The 24,542-nt window shown below is 50.1% G+C and overlaps 1 protein-coding gene across 1 annotated transcript in view; it reads left to right on the top strand.

Moving 5' to 3' along the window:
- The window catches only part of GALNT12 (polypeptide N-acetylgalactosaminyltransferase 12), a 36,599-nt gene that overhangs the window by 791 nt on the left and 11,266 nt on the right, over positions 1-24,542 (top strand). The window contains exons 2-5 of the mRNA XM_014859715.3: positions 10,807-10,976; positions 15,923-16,112; positions 19,111-19,296; positions 23,807-23,924. Coding sequence (XP_014715201.2) covers positions 10,807-10,976; positions 15,923-16,112; positions 19,111-19,296; positions 23,807-23,924 — 664 coding nt within the window. The remainder of the gene's footprint in view (positions 1-10,806; positions 10,977-15,922; positions 16,113-19,110; positions 19,297-23,806; positions 23,925-24,542) is intronic.

Below are 24,542 nucleotides of genomic sequence, written 5' to 3'. Positions count from 1 at the left end.
GCCCCGCTGCCTTGGGGAAGCGAAGGGCTCCGAGGCTTGGAGCCAGGCTCCATTCACCTGCCTGTGTGCGCCAGGGCGGCGAAGGAAGCGGAGGGGAGGGCGCGCCGCAGGTAAAGTGAAGGGCGGCTGGAAGGCCAAGTCAGAGGCCACAAGCCTCCTTCCCTGTCACTGGGAGTTGGATTCCTAAGCTTTAGGAGGAGGAAGCCAGGAAGGAGCAGCTGGTGGGAAGCACTCCTTCTGGCTGTGGTCCAGCTCAACTCACTCGCGTGGATGGTGCGGCCGAGCCTGGGTGGTCAGACGCCTGACTCCTGTTGGAGCAGCTGGCTGGGCGGTTGCCCCGCTGCTTGGGTGAGAGGGGAACAAGGTGGTAGCAAGAGGACACCCTCCTGGCCTCTCCCTCCTTTCCTCCCTTGCTGGGGATCTTCCAGGTCCCCGTTTGAGCCCCCTCCTTTAAGACTGAGGAAAAGAGGGCTCAGAGAGGGGGTCCAGGGAGGAGGCAGGGGGCAGCCTGCCGTGTGCCCTAGGCACCTGCCACCCCACCCACTGTGTGTCATTCCTGCTTTACAGGTGTGGAAATAGGCTCAGAGAGGACAGGTGGCTCGCCAAGGCCCCAAGGCAGGAAGTGGCCTTGGGGGACTGTGACGCTGCTGGCCCCCTTGGCACTGTGCTGATTTTAGGGACCTGCTCAGTGGATCCTTGGCCAGAGAGAGCCTTGGTGCCTGCAAGAGAGGCCTCCTCTGCCCCGTCGGCAGTCTGGATGGACTTGCGCTTTGCTGTCCTCTCTGTCTTCCAGATCTGCCCTTGCCTAGCCTTGTGCTTCTGCCTGAGGCATTTTCACTGCTCATCTTTTTGAGTAGAAATTTGTCTGTTGGGGTTGGTGCTCCCTGAGGCAAGGGCTGGGGAAGCTCTCAGGTTAGACCCAGGGTACAAACCCAGACCAGGGGAGAGAAAACCTGGCTCTTTTGCTCCTGAGCTCTGTGATCTTGGGCAAGCTATCTAGCCTCTCTGAGTCTCAGTTTCCCTAACTGCAAAATAGGGAATGAGCAGAAATAACAGAACCTAGGAGTTAATAAAACACCTAATACCTGGGAACGTACTGTGTACTCAGATCTTATTAGTTTTTCCTCCCTTCTCTGTTGCCAACAATGTACCCAGGAGGTGGCTTTTCAGAGTCATCTGGGGATGGGTCATAAAGTTTTTCTTTTCCGGGTTCCAGCTTCCTTTATTGTCCCAGGTTGTGAAATCTCTTTGAAACACTGTGGATGACCTGTGGGGCTTATGGTGTCCCGTCTCCATGGTGACGCAGCTGCCCTGTGTCCTATCAGGATTTGCGTATAGATCCTGCTGTTGCATTGACCCTGGGAAATTAATCCAAACCCAGCGTAATAAGGAGTGTGAATGCCTCCTGCCTTTCATTCCTGCAGCAATGCCTGTTGGGTTATTCTTGCCCGCTGGAGAGAAAGGTGAGCTTGATCTGTGTCAGTCTCAGCAGGGCCAGGCCTTGAGCCATCACTTCAGGGTGGCCAGTCGGTCAGGGCCTTTCATGGAGGCTCACTCTTATTATGGTTCATACAGGGATGAGGACCTAATCAGGGTCTCGAGGTTTAGCCTGAGAAACCAGAATGGTAATTATGAGTTCACAGTCGGCATGGGAGGACCCTAACTAATAAGCAGAGGGTGGTTAAGGTCCTTGAATGTCGCAGGAGGCAAGGCCCCAAGGGAGCATCCAGACTACCCAGAGAGGAAAAGCTGTGCCCCCAAGGAGCAGAGGTCATCTAGAGCTCCCGTCTTTTATTCCTTCGCAATATTCCTTTTATTCCTCCTCCCCTTTGCGGTGGAGACAGTTATTTATCTGTTTATTTTACTTATAAAAGCAATACATGTTCACTCTAGAAATTTTAGCATATACAGAGAAGCGAAAAAGAGAAAAACAAAAATCGCCCATAAACTTACCACCCCTGGGAGAATCGCTGTTAACATTTTGCTGTGCTTGTTAACATTTCTAGACTTTTCCAGGTATAGAAGTAGATTTTGAAAAATATCCATATGGGTACGTGGGCGAGAACATATTCAGACATGAGTACGTATGTGCTTAGGCCCACACAGGTTTTTAACCCGTCTTTACAGTCCCGTGGATAAACCTGTTACCATAGGCAGGGAGTTGGGCGCTGCCGAAGGACTGTTAGGCTTGGCTCTTCCTGGGGTCTGCAAGCCTGGCTACTGAGTCTGCCCTTCTGTGAATCTAATAATTCACAGGCCAATGGATTGGAGCACGACTTGATTTCTTTTAGTTACAGCACTGAATCCAGGAGGAGGAGGAGGAGGATGACAAGGAATCCTTGCATGGCACTATAGTAAGTATAGGGTTTGCGAAACTCACAAATGTCATCTCGCTGGAGCCTGGCAAGAAGAGGGGAACTTTCACTCTGAGATGGCCGCAGGCCGTAGTGGGGATCCAGAGAGCTGGGTTTGTGGCCATGGGGAACTTTGAAAACTATCGATGCCGAGGACCTTCCCCAGAACAATTAAATAGCATTTCTGTGGGTAGGGCCCAGGCTGAGGCCGGTGTGCCACTGGGGTTGAAAGCTGCTGGCTTAGAGCCTGTGGCTTTCTCACTCAGAAGATTAAGGGTGTGTGCTTTTGAGGGTGTGGAAGAATACCAGAATTAGACAAAGTAGAAGTTAATAACAGCTCCAGTGCAGTTGAAACTAATGGTGACATCACAGTTAGTTGGAAGATGTGTCACAAGTAAATGGTTGCTGATAATGTTGTACCAGTATTTGCAAAAAGTTTTAGTTTTCATAGGTCAGAGAAGCTTTGAGATAATCACTATAATGTCATTCTCATTTGCATTCTGACAAAGTCAGTGGCAGAGAAAGGTGGAGTGACGATGCCCTCGGGCTGTGCGTTTCCACCGGCACATGTATGGGGATGCCATGCATGTGAACTTACGCTCTTCTGTGCTGTAGCGGGGCAGTTGTGAACCACTGGTCAGCAAAGTGTGTAAATAATACAGGTGTTTGCATTTCTTGAACACTTGCTCCAGTTTACCCTTACTAGTGCTATAATTGCAGATATGGATCTGAGTTCAGGAATAAGAACTTGGGTGCTGCCGTGGCAGAGTCGCAAAATACTTCTACATAGGAAATTCAGCAAAAGAAAGTGTTTGTGTCCTGCTGCAGCTGGCAGGAGGGAGTTGGTTGGGGTTTCTCTTTTTGCAGAGAGGTGGCCTGCTCGTCTCTTCTCTGAACAGCATTATCTTTGGAAAAACGTTGCACATGGTGTGGAGATTACACTGATTTTTTTTCTTCCCCAACTAGGTTGTAAACTGTAGGATATTTTATTAATTCTTGTTAGACCCATCTTGCAGTTGTCCGAGTGGCACCCTTTCTTTGAATCAGTTCTCTAAAGTCTACAGAACAGGTTCGGTTTGGGTTAGTATTTTCCTGGTACTAACTTCATTCTTTTCTTTTCCCTCATTCTGTGTGTTTATGTTTTAGGCGTGTCTCTAAATAGCGTGTTGCTCAATTTTGTGTTGTCATTAAAAAAAATCAAGACGGACAGTCTTTGACTTTCACTAGATAATCTTGTCCATTTATATTTGTTGTGCTTCCTGAAACTTTAGGATTTGATTGTGCCCTCTTATTTTATGCTTTCTATTGGTTATGCTTTTTCTGTGTATTTTTTTCGTGCTGCCTTTTGAGTTGATGAGGTGTCTCCCTTCTCATTCCATTTTTCTGTCTCTGCTAATTTGGCAGTCACAGTCTTTTTTTCTAATCTTTAGTGGTAAATTTGAAAGTACACATCTAACTCTGCAGGGCTAAAGTAACTGTGGACCTTAGAATGCTTTAACCTTGACTGCCTTCCTGCCCAATTTATATGCCATTTTACTCCAGTGTTTGAATTTGGTCTCGCTCTTTAAACCAACACATTAGACACTTTAAAAATGCCGAGTTTGTTTGTTTGCATTTCTCCTCCAGTTTACCATTTTCTCTGCCCATCATTCTTTCCTGAATGGTGGTCTTTGGATGTCCGAGACCTTTCTGGGTTTCTTTTCCTTCTTCCTGAAACGCATCATGTATTAATGACTGTAGAAAAGGTTATTGTTGTAAACACTCAGTTTTATTTCTCTGACAGTGTTTTTATTTCGCTCTTGTTCTTTGAAGACAGTTTGGTTGGCTATATAATTCGAGGTTGATAGTTTGGTGTTTGAAGGCAGCGTTCGTTGTCCCCCGGCTGGCACCGTTGCTGTGAGATGTGTTTGCTGTGCTGGATTTGGCTGTCATTCTTGTTTCTTTGTCACTCGTTTGAGGTCCTCTCATTTAAGTGTATTAAGCACACTTATTTTATGTTCTGTGTCTGACAACTCTAACATCTAGGTTTGTATTTTCTTGTTGCTCCTGAACTCTGAGGAATTCTTTTAACTTTTTCTGTAAGCTGAGCCGTGCATTTAAAAGATTTTTCTTTTAAGTATTTTATCGAGAAGGTTTTGGGTGTCCTATACCCAAAAACGTCCCTAGACATTTTTGTCTTCCATATGGCCAGAAGTGGAAGTCCTGTATTCACTTAAAAAAATAAAATGCTTGTTTTCTCCATTAGTCAGAAGTCTTTGGGCTGTGATAGAAGACGCAATGTAAACTGATTTAGATATACTAGAGAATATATTGACATCTGTCACAGAAGAGTCAGGATTAGAACTGGGTTCAGGTTTCCTGGACTCTGGGTTCAGGGACTCAACTGGTGTCCTCAGGAAAGTGTTGATCAGTCTGGCCTGGGGGATGGGACCTTCCCGGCGGGGCATGTGTACGTGTGTTTGCACATGTGCATATATGTGTGTGGGGGGGTGAGTGTGTTTAGCCCTGCAGGAAGCACACAGACTGAGAATTGAGGCAATCGGTTCTTGAAAGAGAAATCAAAGTGCCCTCAGGTGAAGAGAGGAGATAAGGATCGTGAGGCAGGTGAAGCAGACCGATGCACGTGATGGCCTCCCTGGCCTGTTCTGCAAAGGAGGTGAGTCTTCATTCTTTTACAGACATTTATGTGATAACCTAGATATAAAGGTACAAGAAGCTCAGGAGGCGTTTACTGCACCCAGTCATTCCCGTACGTCTAATACGTAGACCTGCCTGGTGCTCGTGGAGGTGATGGTGGCCCCACCTGCTGTAGGTTAAGTCATGTGTGTAACCTGCTTGGCACACTGCCTGCCCATCAGTAGTGAGCGCTCAGCAAAGGTCCCTGCTGTGACCAGGTGCAGTGCGGGCGTGCCGAAATACAGACAAGCACAAGCAGTCCCCGGCCTCACGAAGCACCTGGGTTATGCCAGAAGCTTAAGGAAAGGATGGCTTACTGTGGCGCAGCAGTGAAGGTAGCTGGGAGCCCCCTGTTGTCCCCCAGGCAAAGGTGGACTGCTGAAGCGGTGCCCTGCGGTCCTTGTCTGCTTGAGGGATGCACAGCCTTTTCTCAGTCAGGAGAAGGGTCAAGTATTTTTCCTGGAAGCAAACTGAGAGACATTCCAGAAGGATGCACTGAACTTCATGAAGGAGGATGCCTTTAAGGGAAGTTTAAAAGAAAGAGAGAGAAACTACGCTAGGCGGAGAAAAAAAGGAGAGGGTAGACTATTAAATTATTGCTCAATGAAGGCTTTTGCTACAGGGAGCAAAGAAGTTTGACCCAGCTTTTAAAAAATAATCTTTCTTTGTGATTATAAAAATGATGCATGTTCATCGTAGAACAATTTTAGAATGCAGAAAAATATGAAGAGCTAAATAACAATCAGTGCTCTCTCCTTGCTCAGAAACGGCCGTTGTTAACATTTTTGGCATATTTCTTTCTATTCTTTATTGTTTATGTGTGAGCGTGTGCGCACACTCGTTTCTGGAATTGGCATAATACTGTCCGTAGATTTGTCACGTACTGTCACTTCTGCTGCTTTTTGATTTAACATTAGAGTGTGACCATTCTCCATCATCATTAAAGAGCCTCTGAAAATGTGGTTTCGGATGGCCGTGTAGCATTTCCTTGTGCGGCTGTGCTGCACTTCAGCTGTTTCTTCTTGGACATTGAGATTGTTTGCAGGGTTTTTTTTGCTGTGATAAATAGTGTTACAAAGAAAAATTTTTATAGCAAGCCTCCTTCAGGGTATCTGGTTATTTTCTTAGGTGAGAAATTCTGAGATACATAGATGTGAGATCAAAGAGAGGAGGAAGTTTTTGACACTCTGAGTATGTATTGCCAAACCGGTACGCGGTGTTCTTGTGATTTAAGGCGACACACATGGCTCACCTAGATGTTCTAGAATGTGGCCTCGGGCTTTTGGTTCTCACAGAGCAGTGAAAACACAAATAAAACACCGAGGAGGGACTGACTGACGATCCTGATGCTACTCGGGCGGGCAGAACTTTCCCCAACCTGCTGCTTATTCTCATCTTGAGAAGAAATAAATTTTAATCCAAAACAGTAGGGGTGTCATTTCAGACGAAAAGACAGTTCTCTAAATTGACTAAACTTCATTTTTGAAAACCTCACTTCACTGTCCTTATTTCCACTCATTTCTCTTTGGACCTGTGCACGTTCAAAACTAAACTTGAGCTTTACCTTCTTTTAAAGATAAAATCTTTATCTTTAGCCTTCACAAAAACACTTTTTTTCATGTCGTATAAGCAATGAATTCTTTCTGATGCCTCCGTTGGACTACAATAGCTTTTCTATGCACACCGTCTAGTGCTCAGAGGCTTGTATTTTCACACGTGTGTATGTGTTTTCCACTCGCTATAACCTGTGTTTAGAGGAGGCAGCTGCTTTGGTGGAAGTGGGAAAGAATGAGGTCGGAGGGGCCTTCGTTGGGGCCACAGAGATCGAGACGCACGTTTACAGGTCAGGATCAGCGTGGTGTGTGAGGGCACCCTTTGCATCATCAACAGTTTTTTCTTCTTTTTGTATTAAACTTTTAATTTTGAAAAATTCAAACCTAGGGAATATTTGCAAGAAAGCGTAACCAGCTCCTATATATCCATCACCTAGATCAACTCATTATTTTGCCCCACGTACTTAATATTTCTCTTTCTGTGTGCACGCTATAGTATAATACACATTTGACAGTAAGTTACAGATAGTAATCCTTTATCCTGTGTCACTTCAGCGTCTCTTTTCTGAGAATAAGGGCGTTCTCTCATGTACCATGATGTAGTTAGCAAATTCACGAGACTTGTGCAGTGTTGGATTTTCCCACTGCCCCGGCTTTTAGAGCCCTTTTTCCTTCCTCAGCGGGCGTCTGATGGAGAATCAATCTGACTGCCATTGTCCTGCCTCTTCCGTCTCCCTCAGTCTGAGAGGCCCCTCAGCCTTTCGCTGTCTCAGGACGTCGATGTTTTCGAGAGCGCAGCCCTAGTGGATTATAGACCATCTCGCGGTTTGGGCCTGTCTGAGAGTTTCCTTGTGATTTATTTCAGCACATCTATGACTACAAAACTTAGTGACCTAAAACCACAGTCCGCGTTTGTGACCTCCCATGATGGCTGTGGGTGAGGAGTTCGGGAGTGGCTCGCTGGGTGGTTCTGGCTTGGGATCTCTCCTGAGATCTCAGTCAAAGTGCGCTCAGGGCTTTCCTCATCTCACGGCTTGGGGCTGGAGGATCTGCTCTCAAGATGGCTGTCCCCTGCTGGGAAGTTTGTGCGGCTGGCTGGCGAGGCCTCAGTCCCTCCTGACGTAGACTGTGGGATACCCGTGTGTTCTCGCCACGTGGCGTCTGGTTTTCCCAGAATGGATAGTCCACGGGAGGGAACAAAGAGGAACCCTCTCTGTCTCATGACCTGGTCTTGGAAGTCACATACTGTCACGTACCTTTCGCTGTCTCAGGACGTTGATGTTTTCGAGAGTGCAGGCCTAGTGGATTATAGACCGTCTCGCGGTTTGGGCCTGTCTAAGAGTTTCTTCTGTTGCTTTCTGACCTGTGTGTGGTTTAAAAATATACCTGCAAGTTCTTTGATCTCCTTCCCTTCCAAAGATGGAGCCCAATTCTCCTCCCTTGAGTGTGGGCTGGAGCACGGTGGTGAGTGTGGAGCACAGTGCTAAGTGACTCCTTCCGCGAATTGGAAGCCCATGGTGTCCAAGGATTCAGGTACCGTTGGCTGCGGCGGGTGGGTGCCCTGTGGCTTCAGGACGCCAGAGCTGCCATGCTTCCAGCCTCAGCTGACTTTTGCTCCAGTGCTCAGAGCTGGGCCTTCAGACACAGCGGGGATGAGAATGTAACAGTGGCTGAGGAGAGCCAGCCCCTGTCTGAGAGTCTCAGATAAGCCTGTTCCTGTGGACAAGCCACCCCGGTGACCGCAGAGGCTGGGCCACTGCCAGAGAGCCTCAGAGCTCGCTGCAGAACCTGACCTGGCATTTGGGAAGAAGGCCCTGGAGCTCACTGGAAGACCCTGAGAGGGAGGAGGGGAGAAATCACCCACGTCATGGTGGAGGGAGGAGCTGGGGAGGTGTGATGTTACCCCAGGCCTCTGAGCCTTGTCTTTCAGATGAGAACAGTAAATAGTAACATGGGAGGTGGTTTTGAGAGTTAAAGGACTACATTTAATCGATTCTAAGGCATGTGTTTTGTTTTACACTTTAAACATTTCTGAAATTAGGATGTGTCGTAAAATGAGTCCATCCTATAGTTATGATTGGCAGTTGTCTTTCTTATTGATTCATGAAAGAATGGTGTGTCTTCTAACCATTGGCTTCTTAACTTTCATGAAATATTGTAGACTGGAGAGATGGTGGCAGTAAGGAATTGCTAATTTTTTAAGGTGTTACAGTGACACTGTGTTTATTATAAAAAAGAATCCTTATCTCTTAGAGAAACATATAAAAATATTTATGGATGCAGCAATATGCTGGATTTTGCTTAAAAATGATCTGGGGTTGGATGGTAACTAGACTTTGGAAGTGATCACTTTGTCGTGTATACAGTTGAAACTTATATACACCTGAAACTTATATAATGTTATATGCCAATTTTCTGTCAATAATATATAAATAAAATAAAGACTTTTATATAAAAGGAAAAAAAATCTGCGATGAGGGGAGTGGGCGAGCACCTAGATGAATCAGGATTGACTGTGCATTGAGAATTTTGAAGTCAGGCAAAAGGTACATAGGAGTTTCTTATGGTATTCTCCCTACTTTTCGTATGTTTGAAACTTTTCATAATAAAATAAAAGGAAAAAAAACACAAAGAAATAAGTTGCGTACACAAAGGGCTCTTCCTTGGCTTTTTGTGGGACTGGGTGCCTCATTATTCAGGTCTCATCCTAAATATCACCTCCTCCGAGAGGCCCTCCCTGATTACCTGTGGTTGTTCCCCTTCCTACTGCCCTCACTAGTTGCTATTTCATGCCCTCCTTTTCTCCATGGTACCCTCACTTTCTGAAATTATTGCTGTGTTTACTTACTTGATCGTTGTCCCCTGAATGTAAGCTCTGTGGGAGCAGAGGCTTTGCCTGTCTGGCACATGGTAGGTGATCAGGAAACGTTTGGTGACTGACTGATGCAGGGCCCGCTGGTACGGTGCCGGGCGCGTGGCAGACAGTCAGCAGACGTTAGTCCCCCTCCTCCTGCCTGTCTCTCACTCTTTGAGCTGCCCTCGGCTGTCCGTAAGGCCACCTGGCAGCCCGGCAGCCCTCCAGCATTTGTCCCCTTGTCGCGTTGCCAGCCTGGCATTCAAGCCCTGGTCCTTCTGTGTTACTCTTGGGTTTCTGTTCCTCACCTACCCTGCTGTCAGCCGTTTCCTGCTGATGTCACGTTTCCTGCTGATGACGTCCAGGCACTGCCCAGTCCCTGGGATGACACTGGGAGTTTGTCACCCATCACTCTGAGGAGAGGATTTTCTGTCAGCCAGGGAACCCTCCCTGCAAAGTAACAGAAAACCCCCATAAACAAAGGGGGAGCCTGTTGGTTCCTGTCACTGCCAGTCAAGGCCCAAAGACAGGTGGGCTCAGCCCCGCCCCACGAGGCTGCCACAGAATGGAGCGGGTGGCGTGGTACTGGGAGGCAGCCGGCGTCCCCTGCAGAAGACCTGTTCGTACTCCTTCCCGGAACATTCGTGTGTCCTAGCCATGGTCCTAGTCCAGCGTTCAGCCCACCGCCTTTGTGGAGTGTAGGTGCTGCTGGGGTGAAGCGTCGGGAAGATGCTGGGGGAGGGCAGGCGAGACTCGAGTGGCGCGTGAGGAGCGAGTGCTGTGAGGGGCTCGGGCTGCAGTGGAGGCGTGGGCGCAGTGCCACAGCAGCGTGGGGGGCGAGCAGCTGCCCCGGACGGGGGTCCCAGGGCCTTCCCGGGGGGGGGGACGGGCTTGAGTTGTTCTTGAAAGAGAGTCTGCCAAGTAGAGTGGGGAGAAAAGGGCCTTCTGGGAAAGGGCAAGGACACGTCTTTCCTTCTGGGCAAGGGCAAGTCTGAGCAAAGGGCTGGCGGGGGAGAGGCGGGAGTGCACAGGTGGGAGAGCCCTTGGGAGGGAGAAGGCCAGTCTCTCTCTCGTTCTGCTCAGTTTGTCTGTTGCTCAAATCTGAAAATTGCTTTAAAGCTTAAAAAAAGTTTCCCACCATTCAGGCTTCTTGGGTGTCGTGGTCAGAACCTTTCTTAGAATCTGCTGGGGCTCCTGGTGGAGCACCGGGGCTCTGGAAGATCGAGGCAGATTATTTCCCATTCCCCAGGGGAGGCCTCGAGACTGTGACCCGTGTCCCCGTCGTCACTCCATCACCAGCACCAACCTTCGCCTGGTACGCACGGTCAACCGCGGGGTCGCAATTCCTGAACTTGTGTTGTATTTGCAGGTGCAAAAAGAAGACATACGATTATGAACGTTTGCCCACGACGTCTGTCGTCATAGCGTTTTATAATGAAGCCTGGTCAACCCTCCTTCGGACAGTTTACAGCGTCCTCGAGACGTCCCCAGACATCCTGCTAGAAGAAGTTATCCTTGTAGATGACTACAGCGATAGAGGTAAGGCCCCTGGGCACTCTTGGAGGAGCTGACTTCCGTGGCAGCCCCTGGGACGTGAGACTGAGACATGAGGGATGCAGAATAGGCCCGGTAAGGACAGGCCTCCTGTGCCCCTGAGCCCGGCCCCTGCCCTCGGGGAGCTCAGAGCCTGGACAGGGACACGGGTGTGATGACAGAGGGCTCTACCCACGGTGCTACGGGAGACAGAAGAGAGGGACCCGCTCTGCCGGGGTGCTCAGGGGTGGTGGTTGACCTGAGTCTTGGAGGCTGGTTCGTTTGCAGGCAGCAGAGGTGGAGGGAGGGCCTTTCAAGTGCAGGGCACAGAGTGCAGAAAGGCCTGGGGGGCAGTGCTGTGTGGGGTGTGTAGGACGTGCAAGAGGTTCAGGAAGGATGGAGGGCCAGCTGCTTCCGGGATACAGGAGAGGGGAGGAGAGGCAGGGGACATGGAGGCTGAGGGCTGGGACCCTGTCCCAAGGGCAGGGAGAGGCAGGGCAGGGTTTTAAGCAGGAGAGCAGTTTTGCCCTTTGGAGGGGGGCGTCCCTTGGCTAGAATGTGGAGAATGGTGTGCCGGGGAGCTGGGTGGGGAGGCCAGGGGACTTTTGAGGTGGCCCAGGTGAGAGATGGAGGCTTGGAGTTAGGTGGGGCTGAGGGGAGGGGAGGACGGGTGGGAGGAGCGATGTTCCAGGGGCGGGTCCACGGGACACACTGGCTGAGGCTGGGTAGGACTCGCGGGTTTCTGGCTTGGGTCTGGGGTGGATAGTGGTGCCCATTCCCCGAGCTGGAAAAGCCGCCCAGGGCAGGAGGGACAGGTCTGGGAGAGGAAGGGGGGCATTCTCCTTTCACATGTTGACTTGAGATGAGATCACAGAGGGGCAGCCCAGGGGCCAGCCCCGTGGCACAGTGGTTGAGTTTCGCACGCTCCGCTTTGGCTGTCCGGGTTCGCGGGTTCAGATCCTGGGTGGGGACCTATAGCACTCATCAGCTATGCTGTGGCAGCGACCCACATATAAAGTGGAGGAAGTTGGCACAGATGTTAGCTCAGGGCTAATCTTCCTTGGCAAAAAGGAAAAAATGGACAGCCCAGATGGGAGAAGAACTGCAGCCAGGAAGTGGTGTTCCACTGAGAGGGTGGTCAGCATTCCTAGAGGCTGACAGTGACCTGGGATCCAGCAATTCACGCGCCCCCCCCCCCCCCCCCCCCAGGCCTGGCCCTTCATGAGTCAGTGAACATTTCTCGAGTTTCTGCTGTGTGTTCCAGGCACTGTTTAGGCACTGAGGGTTCCCTGTGAAACACTGCAGGACAAGCCGTCTCATAAAACTCGTGTTCCAGTGAGGTGGGTGGAGACGGTCAGCAAACAAGCAAAGAATGTGACGTGACGTCACGTAATACAACACAAGGCAATATAACAGAGCGCAGCATCGTATAATACAGCAAAGGTGGAAAGTGCTATGAAAGGAAATTGGGAGCAGGAGGACGTGTGGACCTTGGGGACAGGGCCTGCTCTAGCTGGTGGGGGTCGGGAAGGCCTCTGAGGAAGTGGCCTTCAAGCTGAAAGCTAGAACGTGGAGGAGGCAGTAGGTGCAGAAGCTGGAAGGAGCGGCGGCTCCCAGGGCAGACCGCGGCGGTGGGAAGGTGAGCTGGAGATGCGGGCCGGAGGGCGGAGGGGCCGGATCAGGCCGCCAGGAGCCACCATGAGGATTTAAGCTTAACTGTGGCCACCCAGAGCCCTCTGGGGGCTGTCAGGGCAGCAGAACATCTGCTGGGTGTTGGGAGCTCTCTGCGCCGTGTGTGGTGTGTGGCTGGTGGCGGGGAGGCAGGGCAAGCATGGAAGCGGGGTGCAGGGGCACAGGGGCCTTGGCTGGCTGAGGGTGGCGGCGTGGATGGGGTAGAAGTGAGTCAGTAAACCTTGGACAGCTAGCTGAAGCGAGGGTGGCTCCGCTTAACTGAGGGCAAAGGTCAAGGCCGTCCATCACAATGGGTATTGCTGCGGGCTCAGTGGCTAGAGCCTATTTCAACCCAAATTACCATCCCTGGGCCACCCAGGAGGGGAGCAGCTGCTGCTTAGCGGGCGTCTGCTGCTTCAGGCTCCCAGCCTGATCTGTCTGACTTCAAATCCTGGTGCTCTTGTCCTAATTGGTGGGTATGTTTGGCTGTTCTCACAGATCAGAATAACAGTGATTCCCTCAGGATAGAAATGGCCTTCTCTCACGTCACAGATGTGGTGGGCTGGTCTCGGGCAGGCACGGCGCCAGCTCCTCGGCCTGTCTACACCGCCTCCAGGGTGTCATGCCCCAGGCTGCTGCTTCGCCTCCTGCTCACTCCTGTCAGCAGAGGAGTGTCCAGGGTCTGGGGAGCCACCCTTGGAAGTTGCCTTCACGTCCCATTGAGCAGAACAGGGTCATCTGGCCACACCTACCTGCAAGGGGGCTGGGAAATGTAGTCCGTGTCGTAGGTGGCCATGTGCTCAGCTGAAAATCCCCGGAGAGTGAGTTTGAGGGGACAGTTAACATTCTCCATGACAGCAGGCGAGCCAGGCTGGGGTTTGAGGCCAAGTGTAGCCAGCTAGGCCCTGAGTTCTGGGGTCAGGGCACCTGGGTCTGAGGTGAGCTTTACGGTGAACCCTTCATGGCACCCTGGGTGGATCACTCGTCTCCTCTGAGCCTCCGTGTCTCCCCTGTGAGCGGGTTTGTCCACCGTCTCAGAGTTGTGAGGAATAAATGAGATCTCATACAGGACGGAGCCTCACATGGCCGCAGCGCGTCGTAGACTCTCATCTCCGTTCCCTTTTGTCCTCCCCTCCCAGGGCGCTGTAAGTCTGTGTAGACACTGGACCCCTGTCACACTGCGGGCTCGAATCCCAGCTCCAACACCTGGAAGCTACGCAGCCTTGGGCAGAGCTTGGCCGGTTTCGACCTTGGCTTCAGCCCTGGTCAGATGGGATAGTGATGGTTCCCACCTCATAGGGTCGTTGGGAGGATTAAGTGAGATCGAGGCCACGAAAGCTCGGCAGTGCCTCGTGTTTGTCGAATGACAACTTCCATCTTTATGAAATATCTAAACTGTAAAGTGCGGGAACATTTCAGAAATGTATTTATTCAGAAGCAAGTATCAGATCAGTTCTTTTCTCCTTGTGGGGTTCAGCGGCTCCTCGGCAGGCAGGAATACAGTAGGACCCCTTCCAGCCCAGCTCAGTTCTCGAGAATGAGATGCGTGGTGGGGCCAGGCCTCCCTGCATCGTGGTGACTGGTAAAGCCGGCGGGTCCCCATCCCCCTGTGGTAGAGGTGAGTCCTGCGCTGCCCCCTCCTCCCACCCTCTCTGCCGTGTCCCTGAGCTCGTGAAGGGGTCAGCCCCTCCCAGGGGGCGGGAAGAGTCCAGGCAGACGGAAAATTAACACCCAGCAGATCCGGACAAGTGCAGGGGGGCTCCGTGCTCCCTGGGCGCTGCCGCTGATGAGCTTTGCTTGGGAAGTCGCCTCCTTTAGTCCTGCCATCAGCTTATTTGCAATTATATTTAGGATTGGAAAAAAATCAACCGAGTTTTTTTTGTGTGTGTGTTGAGGATATTTAGGGAAACATTTTCACAAACTGAAGCAACCTAGAACATTTTACAAAATTTCCCCTTTCACTGAAGATGGAGGAATTCGAGACAAAGCCCACATTGATGTGGGGACTCTCTCGTTTTTATTTTGCCTGAGGGGTTCCCACCCCCCTCCACCTGACCCCTGGAGGCCTCCAGTCCCGGAGCCTATGTGTGGAGTCAGGAGTCCTGGGCCAGCCCTAGCTGTGGGCATGGCCTTTCAACTCTTAAGGCCTCATTTCCTCTTCTGCAAAATGGGATAAGCGCGTCCTCCTGGTGGGTTTTGGATTTGTTTAACGAGGATAAGAAGTTGCACAAGCGAGCTCTGGGAGGCAGCGGTAAACCTGCAGACTCAGCCCGAGTGCCTGGTTCACGTCATGGCCCTCAGCTCCCTTGCTCTGGGACCTTGACCTTGCCAGGTGACTTCGCCTCTCTGGCCTCAGTGTTCTCATCTGTAACGTGGACACATTGGTGGTACCTGCCTCACAGGATTGTTAGGACTCACGTGAGTTGAGTATAAATCACTTGGACAGTAGTGAGCACAGTCCCTCTACTGTTAGCTACTGTTATTATTACTACTCTCACTATGTAACTGAAAGGTGCTCCCGAGAGAAGTTACATGAACATAATTATAAATAAAATTTATATTAACATAATTCCATATGAATGGAACATTTATAATCAAGTTTTACATAATTAACATAAATTAAAGAAATTTATATTAACACAATTTTTCCTAAAAAGTGTGATTGAACGGTTCTTGTGCTTTTTATTTTTAAATGTTCGCAAGTCAAGGCATAAAGTATGTTTTTGGTAACAGCTTTATTGAGATATATAAAGATGAGGGGCCGGTCCTGTGGCCGAGTGGTTAAGTTTGCGTGCTCCCCTTCAGCGGGCCAGGGTTTCGCTGGTTCAGATCCCGGGCGCGGACCTGTTGCTTCTCATCAGGCCATGCTGAGGCGGCGTCCCACATGGCAGAGCTAGAAGGGCCTATGACTAGGATATACAGCTGTGTACTGGCAGGCTTTGGGGAGAAGAAAAAAGAAAAAGAAGATTGGCAACAGATGTTAGCTCAGATGCCAGTCTTTAAAAAAGAAAGATGAATAGATCTTCACTGAACTTTTGTATATATGCACATGCATACAGTTCACTGTGCGTGCGTTTGGATGGGGAGCATTTGGTGGTTCTGGACGGCCTCCGCCCCGGCCTCCCCCAGCCTTCGAGCAGCATCCAGCCTTGGTTCTGGGTGAGGTGAGGACATCCCGGGTGCAGAGCAAAGGAGGCTCGTGTCTGTTTGGTCTTCTCTTCGGGACAGGGAGACCCTGGAAGGGATATGTGGCAGTGACCTGGTCCCCCTTGCCTCCCCAGAGCACCTGAAGGAGCGCCTGGCCAGTGAGCTGTCCCGGCTGCCCAAGGTGCGCCTGATCCGCGCCAACAAGAGGGAGGGCCTGGTGCGCGCCCGGCTGCTGGGGGCTTCCGCGGCGAAGGGCGACGTGCTGACCTTCCTGGACTGCCACTGCGAGTGCCACGAGGGGTGGCTGGAGCCGCTGCTGCAGAGGTGAGGGAGCCGAGGGTGTGGGCAGCGTCCCGACATTGCACAGAAGCAGAAGGAAACTGCTCACCCTGGTGTGAGAGGCCCGCACCTGGGCTCAGCTGCTCCTCCGGCAAGTGCCCTGTCTCCCGCATGGTGACAGTCCCTGCCTCACTGTGGAGGCCGTTAGATGATTCAGGGCACGGACAGTGCGGAGAACATGCCAGCACCTAGGAGGCTCGAGATGAGTGCTTTTGTTATTACTTAGCACACGTTATAGAAAACTTAGAAAGGATGATCAACCAAGGAAGAAAGTGTCAGTCATATGGAATGCCACTCCTAGAGAGTATATGTTTGGTGTATTTCTTTCAAGCAGGGCTGACTCATCCATTCCACCAGCACCTACAACGCCTCGTGCCCATGAAACTTGAAGGGACTCATAAAATGTTATGTTAATTTCTCTTACAATCAGAAGGAAGAAAATGAACTTCATAATAGTAACTATTTAACAATGACTCTGGCCTGGATTGTGTTTGTCTTTGTGCCAGTATAATCAGAAGATATAGTTTCTAATATATATATTTTTTTGTGGAGTCATGAGAAGTCATAATGCAGCCCTCTCTTCGAGGCCACATCCCCTGCTGTCCCACAGCCTCTCACACCAACCCTCCCAACCTGCCCCAACCACCGACTTCCGTCCTCTTCCCCTCCCTCTCTCTGCTGTTCTCCTGGTTCGGTGTCAAGCCGGCAAGCGCTGGGCTGGCCAGCCTGGAGCTTCTCCGGGTGGCAGGGGAAGGGCTTGTGGGGGGAGCGGGTCTCTGTTTGGCTGGGAGATCAGGGTTTCTGCAGCTGGCAGACCACTTCCCCACACCCTCTCGCACTTTGGTTGCTGGGGTCTATCTGGAAGAGCTGGGGACGTACTCACCTCCCTTCCTGGGTGAGGCCAAGCTGTCCCAGGTCCTTGTCCCCTCTCAGTGCCATCGCTGCTTCTTTCTCCTCCTCAGCTCTGATGAGCTTCTCACCAGCAAGTACTCAGAGTTCTGCAGGCTTGTGATGGGGTCTGAGATTATTTAGAACGTGCTCACAGCCCAGTGCTCCCTCTGGAACCTGGACCAGTGGGTTTGCCCTTCATTCCTTCCCCCACTGGGCATGCACATGGCCACCTCTAGGCTAATGCCACCTAGAATTCCACTCCAGCCCACCCTTTGGGGAGAGCAAGGTAGCCCCCACCCCATAGACAAGTCTTTGCTCCATAGACAAGTCCTTGCTCCATGCCTGTAGACAGACGGATTCTCTGCCCTGGTTGCCCCCAAACATCTGGGGAACTTTTAAACATACTGACCCCTGGTCCCACAGCAGATCATTTGGATCTGAATCTCTGGGGGTGGGGCCTGGGCTCCTGGAAGTTTCAAAAGCTCCCAAGGGACTTAGGTGTGCCCCAGAGTTGGGACACCCTGGAGTCCAGACTGTCCCTTAGGTGGTCCCAACCAGGAGCAGTAACCCCTCTCCCCCAGGGCCTTGTGGAAATGGAAGATGCTCTTGATTGCCATGTCACACAGGTCGCACTCCTGGCGTTCTGTGAGCCGGGCCCCAGGGGTACCACAACTCCTGCCGCCAGCCGTTCGGCCCTGCACAGCAAAGAGTGGGGCTGCCCCAGATGCCAGCAGCCCCCCCATGGGGCACGCTGATTCTGAACCCTGTACTCCTGTGTGAGCTCCTCCCCGTTTTCCCTTCCTTGTAAAAATTAGGCTACCCGCGGTTGCAGCCAGCTTGATTGCAAGTCACAAGTTCCTGGGGTCTCTGCCAGCGGCCGTGCAGCATCTGGAAGCTGCCAGCAGGTGTGCTGTTGGCCCTCTCCACCCTTTTAGTAATGCCCTCAATTCATTGAAAGAATGGGGTGTGGGGGATACCCCGTCTGCAGCTTCCTCAGTTTAGTGACCTCGCAGGTTCAGTCTGTCCTGAGCGGTGCAGTCTCCCCTGGGATTGACCTTTGATCTCAGCGTAGTGTTCATAGTGCCCCTCTCTTTCTTGTGTTGTTCTAAGGACAGTTGGAGCTCAAGTGTGGTTGACCTCTGTTTCTTCACACCATTATTCTGTGTGACTGTAAGGATTTTTTGGTCTAAAATCACAGATAAAAGCCCCCAAAATGTAACCCAGAGAAATCCATTGTTCATATGTGGTCCAGTTCATCCTTCTTTCCTGGCGTGCTGTCACATGCTCTGGAAGCGTGCTGAAGGACGATTGGCCTGCGGTCCTGTTTGTGGAGAAAGGAGCTGAAGCACACGCACAGGCTGGTGCCTATAGCAGGAAGCAGGAGTGTTGGCACCGTGTGTGGTATTCACCAGAGTAAAGACTCAAAGGAAAGAGTAGCAGTAGTTGCAGGTTCTCTGCAGCCGCCTTACAAACATTCCCTCGGGGAGTCCTCAACTTGATCCTGTGAGTAAATGGTATTGTTCCAGTGTTACCCATGAGGCAGCAGGCTCTGAGAGGTTAGGTCACTCAGCTGATGTCACACAGCGAACAAGGGCTGGATTAGAGTTTCTATTCTAACTCCAAAGCTGACCCTTTGGTGCACGTGCATCTCTGTTCATAGGGACATCATTATTTCTTGACTTGAAGATGTTTCATCGTGATTAAATGAAGAAACTTCTTGTAATCTTGAGAAATTGAAAATCTGCTTTCTGTTTTAAAAGTTACCTTTGATTTTTACATGTCTTGGCTTCCATAGAGGGATTCAGGTTTAGCCAGAATATCTAAGGATAGAATCAGAATATTAAAGCTGTGAGACTTCTCATAAAGACCAGAATCCTTCCTCCGCTCTCCCGCCTGCCCCTGAGCATCCCCCATCATGGTCACCTGCCAGGGCCTGACATGGCTGCAGACACCTAGAGTGAGAGATGCAGGCCTTTCTCACACGGGCGTCCGTCCTTCCGAGTGGAAGGGTGAGGGGAGTTCATCCCCAAATTTCCTAACTGTCCTCTTGCTGCCCGTCCACATGGAGAGACGAGTGTCCTGGTGTTTGCAGGATTCACGAGGAGGAGTCAGCGGTGGTGTGCCCTGTCATCGATGTCATCGACTGGAACACCTTCGAGTACCTGGGGAACTCTGGGGAGCCCCAGATCGGGGGTTTCGACTGGAGGCTGGTATTCACGTGGCACGTGGTTCCTGAGAGGGAGAGGCTGCGGATGCGGTCCCCCACCGACGTTATCAGGTCAGGGGTGTGTCTCGTTGTGTCTGGTCAGCACGACAGGGAGGACCCTTGGGAGGGATGTCAGCTGTTGCCCCCCTCCCCCTTTCTTTTCCAGAGCGTTTCTTTATTTTTATTAAAAATCACTGCTACCCACATGGATTTTATGTTGGTGTATATATGTTTATTTACTTTAAAAATTGTGGTACAATATGCATAACATAAAATTTACCATTTTAACCATTGTTTTGTAGATTTTTTAATGAATTCATAATAGTTTACATCATTATGAAATTTCAGTTGTACAGTATTTCTTGTCCGTTACCACATAAGTGCTCCCCTTCACCCCCTGTGCCCAGCCCCCACCCCCTTCCCCTGATAACCACTGAACTGTTTTCTCTTTCCATGTGTTTGTTCATATTTCACATATGAGTGAAATCATATGGTGTTGTCTTTCTCAGTCTGGCTTATTTTGCTTAGCATAATTCCCTCCAGGTCCATCCATGTTGTTGCAAATGGGATGATTTTGTCTTTTTTATGGCTGAGTAGTATTTCATTGTATATATAGACCACATCTTCTTTATCCACTCATTGGTCGACTGACACTTGGATTGCTTCCACGTCTTGGCTATTGTGAATAGTGCTGCAATGAACATAGGGGTGCATAAGTCTCTTTGTATTGTTGATTTCAAGTTGTTTGGGTAGATACCCAGTAGTAGGATAGCTGGGTCATATGGTAGCTCTATTTTTAGTTTTTTGAGGAATCTCCATACTGTTTTCCATAGTGGCTGCACCAGTTTGCATTCCCACCGGCAGTGTATGAGGGTTCCCTTCTCTCCACACCCTCTCCAACATTTATTATTTTTTGTGTTGGTGATTATAGCCATGTTAATGGGTGTAAGATGGTATGTTAGTGTAGTTTTGATTTGCATTTCCCTGATGATTAGTGATGTTGATCATCTTTTCATGTGCCTATTGGCGGTCTGTATATCTTCTTCAGAAAAACATCTGTTCATATCCTCTGCCCTATCCTTTTCTGATCAGGTTGTTCTTTTGTAGTTCAGCTATGTGAGTTCTTTATATATTTTGGAGATTAACCCTTTGTCAGATATATGATTTGCGAATATTTTCTCCCAATTGGTGGATTGTCTTTTTGTTTTGATCCTAGTTTCTTTTGTACTTTTAACCCTTTTTAAGTGTACAATTCAGCGGCATCAAGCGTGGTCACAATATTATGCAACCATCACCTCTACATATTTCCAGAACTTTTCCATGATCCTTTGCAGAAACTCAAACCCGTTAAGCAATGACCCCCGCTTCCTCCCCTCCTCCAACTCCTGGCAGCTTCCATTCCACTTTCTGTCGCCATGAATTTCCCTGTTCTCGATACCTTGTGTAAGTGGAGTCACACAATATTTGTCCTTTTTTGTGTCTGGCTTCTTTCACTTAACATGTTTTCAAGGTTCCTCAAGAACCACATTCCTCTTTTGACTGAATAATATTCCATTGTATATACATTCCACATTTTATCTGTTCATCTGTTGATGGATGCTTGGGTTGTTTCCACCAGTTGGTTATTGTAGATAATGCTGCCGTGAATATTGGTGTTTATTATATATAATTATATATATATATTATATAATATATTGGTTTATATTATCTGTTCGAGTCCCTGTTTTCAGTTCTTTGGGGTGTGTACCCAGGAATGGGATTGCTGAGGCCTGTGGTAATTCCATGTTTAACATTTTGAGGACCCACGGTCAGGCCCCTGGAACGAGGGAGTAAGTGGACCTGGGGGTGGAGGAGCCGGCTTTGGCCAGTGGGTCTGAGTCGAGTGGTCCACAGGAGGTTCAGTAGCTCTCATTCATGAGGTGCTGAAGCAATAGTCTGGCTTCTTCCTCCCCTTCCACGTTCAGGAGCAAATGGGAGACAGGTGTGGGAGTCAGGCAGGTGGAGGTCAGACTTCCGCTTTATTGCTGCTGTGTTGAAATGGTGTCTTAGATCTGCGCCCACGTTTGGCAGTTGGGTTTCTGAATCCTTCCACCGAGTTCTGACCTGGTGATGACCCACTGCTGGCTGGAGTGGGATGACTGTGGAGACAGTGTTGAGAGATGGGGCTGGAGACATGAACAGGACCAAGTCATAGCCAGCCTGAAGGCCAACGAAAGGGTTCGGACTTTACCCCGAGAGGGGAGAAGCCACTGAAGGGGTTGAGCTGGAAGTGAGCTTTGCCTGTTGCATTCTTTAAAGAGTGTGCTGGGTGCCATATGGGGAGGGGCGTGGGGGGGCAGGGCTGGAGGCCAGGGCATCTTAGGAGTCCTTCCAGTCCTCCAGGTCAGAATGATGCTGCAGGGGATGGAGAGAATGTTGCGATGGGAGAATTGGGAGAAATTGAATGGGAATAGGGAAAGGAGGAATTGAGGATGACGTGCAGGCTTCTCTAGGAGCCCTGAGGGAGCATCCTGCCCAACCCCTCACTGCACATGTTTGGAAACTGAGGCACAGAGTAGGAAGGATTTTATCCAGGGTCACATATGCGGCTTGTGATGCTGACATGAGCTCCCATTGCTCCCGCTCCCCAAACACATGCTCAGGGATGTTGTGGGAAGCTATCCTCCCATCCCATAATATCCCTGAGCCTCAGATTCCTCACCCTTGAAATCGGTACCCGCATATCCACCCTGCCTGTTTCCCAGACTTTTAGGATGAGCACAAGGGAGAGCGCTTTGGGGTCTGGAACTTTCTGTTCCACGAGAAATCGTTCTTTTTCTCAGCCGACCTCGAGTTTGCAGTGCAGGGAAAGCCAGCCCGTTGTCGAGGCCCAGAAGTGCTGCTGCAGGATCTTAAGATTTTAAACCGTTGGGCTCTTAATATTATAGATTTCTCATTCCTGAGTTTATTTTTTTGCGTCTGCCTCTCCGTGGTGTGTTGACCTCCCAGCTTTCTGCTGGGCTGGGACGAAAGCCTTGGGCCGTTTCTGAAGCCAGCGCTGGCCTCCAGAGGAACCTGGGAGGGAGGAAGCAGGGCAGGCTGAAGGAGCAGCCAGAGCTGGCCTTGCAGGTCCCAGAGGGAGGGCAGAGGGCCCTTGGGGAGCTTCAAGATGCTAGAGCTGCCATGTGCCGCCTTCTGCTTACCGGCCTCTAGAGGGCGTCTGTGAGTCCTTGTGCTGTGACCGCCTGACCAGGGCCCCACCGTCTGGCGCTCTCTACCCTCTTGGGGAACGGGGTTTCTCTTCTCATAGCTCCTTGTTGTCTATGCTTCTGAAACTACAAGAGTTTCTCTCACCCTAGGGCCTTGCTCATGCTGGTGTCTTCTCCGAGACCCATTCCACTCCTTTTCTGGGCTGACTCCCCCTTGTTCTGCAGACCTCGCCTCCTCTGGGAAACTGAGCCCTGCCCCCTGCCCCACGCCCTGTGTGTTCCCCAGGGCCCTGTTTGACCTTGGGTAACACACTGATCACAGACAGAGTTCTGTGCTTGTGCGCTTCCCCAGGGCGGGGAGTGTCTTTGCCCCCAGGTCCAGCTGAACTCAGGGGTCGCCTGGAGGTGTCCGGCTGGACCCCAGGGCTTGTGGTGGGAAAGGAGTTCAACTGACTGCGATGCTTCCTGCTGCTTACCTTGCCGTATGGATGTCACTTCCTTCTGATGAGGATTTTTAGGCTGCTTAATTTTAAAATGGTTTATGATGAGGATTTTTAGGCTGGTTACTTTTAAAACTGCAGATGAGAAGCAGGCTCCGAGGACTGGAATTTTGCTTGCCCTTTTGAGAGACATTTGCGTTTGTGAAGGAAGCGGGGATGACCTTGTAGGGACCTGAAATTGGCCACCCCAGGATATGTCTCTTTGGCATCAGGATTGTTTGGGGCTGATTGCTTTCGATAAACTGGGACAGGGAAGGAGGCTCTGGGGAATGGAACTTGCCCTTGTTGGAACACATTTACGTTTGTAAGGTAAATCTCTATCTGTAAAAGGTGCCTCCCTCTCTGTACCAGAAAGAAGAAGAGAGATGACCTTATCCCTAGAAACTCTTAATGGGGAAGGCAAGAACTTAAGTTGGCTGCTGTCTGGCAATCTCATGTAACTGGTTTAGGGTGGTGGCTTCTGACCTTCACTTAATCCGATTTGATTCTTGTCTAAAAGTCATGGGATCACCCAATGACCAGATCCCACCTGCACTGATACCATTTTAACTTTTTTTTCATGTTCTTTCCTTTGTCTTGTAAAGAGATGAATCATATACCTATGCCTTAAATTTAGCCCTAACCCTCAACTCGAGGCAGCAGCAGGAGAGCTCTGCCTGCCCATGGGTCCTGTCCCCATGCCAGGGTGGGCAGCAGCAGAAACTCTGCCTGCCCATGGGTCCTTTCCCCATGCCAGCGGGGGCAAGAGAAGCGGCAGCAGAAGATCTAACTGCCCATGGGTCCTGTCCCCATGCTACACTATTCTCTAAATAAAAGAGCACTACTGCCAGATCTTAAGAGTCTAAGAAATCTTTCTTTCGACTCCTCGGCTCACCGACCCCGCATCACTTCTAGGTCCCCAACCATGGCTGGTGGGCTGTTTGCCGTGAGTAAGAAATATTTTGAATATCTGGGGTCCTATGACACAGGAATGGAAGTTTGGGGCGGAGAAAACCTCGAATTCTCCTTTAGGGTAAGTGTTCTGCTGTTCTCTCTGGACTCGTTCTTGACCTGTTCTCTCTCTCTCTCTCTGGGAATGATGGGATCGGCTGTGAGAGGCTGGTGGACTCTCCCTCCTTATTGGCAGTTTATTGTGTGACCCTGAAAGATAATAATGGCATGCACATTCTATAAACGTGAACTTTTAAAAATATACTTTTAATAGCTTTGGGTCAGGAAAGAGCCTTCAGGTGACCTAGTTCTTTCTCTCGCTGCAGCGGCCTCTCGCTGAGGCCCAGAGAGGGCAAACTGCCATATATAATAGTTGTTGGGGAAACTGATTAAAAAGGCAGCTTATAGTCACAGTCTCCAGAAAATCAGATTCAATAGATGTATGGTGGGGACCAGGAATCTGCTTTTTGTAACAAGCCCACCTATGGATTTGACTATACGTGACCCATGGATACCCCTTTGAGAATCCCCTAGCATTTCAGTGGATTTTCTGGTTGACTGAACCTTGCATTTTAAGTATCAAAACTTTATGTCGGTTTGTCCTTTTTAATAGAAAATTAAAAATTTTAATAATATTTTACATGGTTTCCTGCTTTGAAGGAATAAATAAACAAGCCTTAGGCCTTCCACCAAGGACTCC

This window comes from Equus asinus, chromosome 10, assembly GCF_041296235.1.
Source record: "Equus asinus isolate D_3611 breed Donkey chromosome 10, EquAss-T2T_v2, whole genome shotgun sequence".
Taxonomy (NCBI): domain Eukaryota; kingdom Metazoa; phylum Chordata; class Mammalia; order Perissodactyla; family Equidae; genus Equus; species Equus asinus.
Note: the sequence above shows the minus strand (reverse complement) of the source record. Positions and strands in the feature narration are given on the sequence as shown.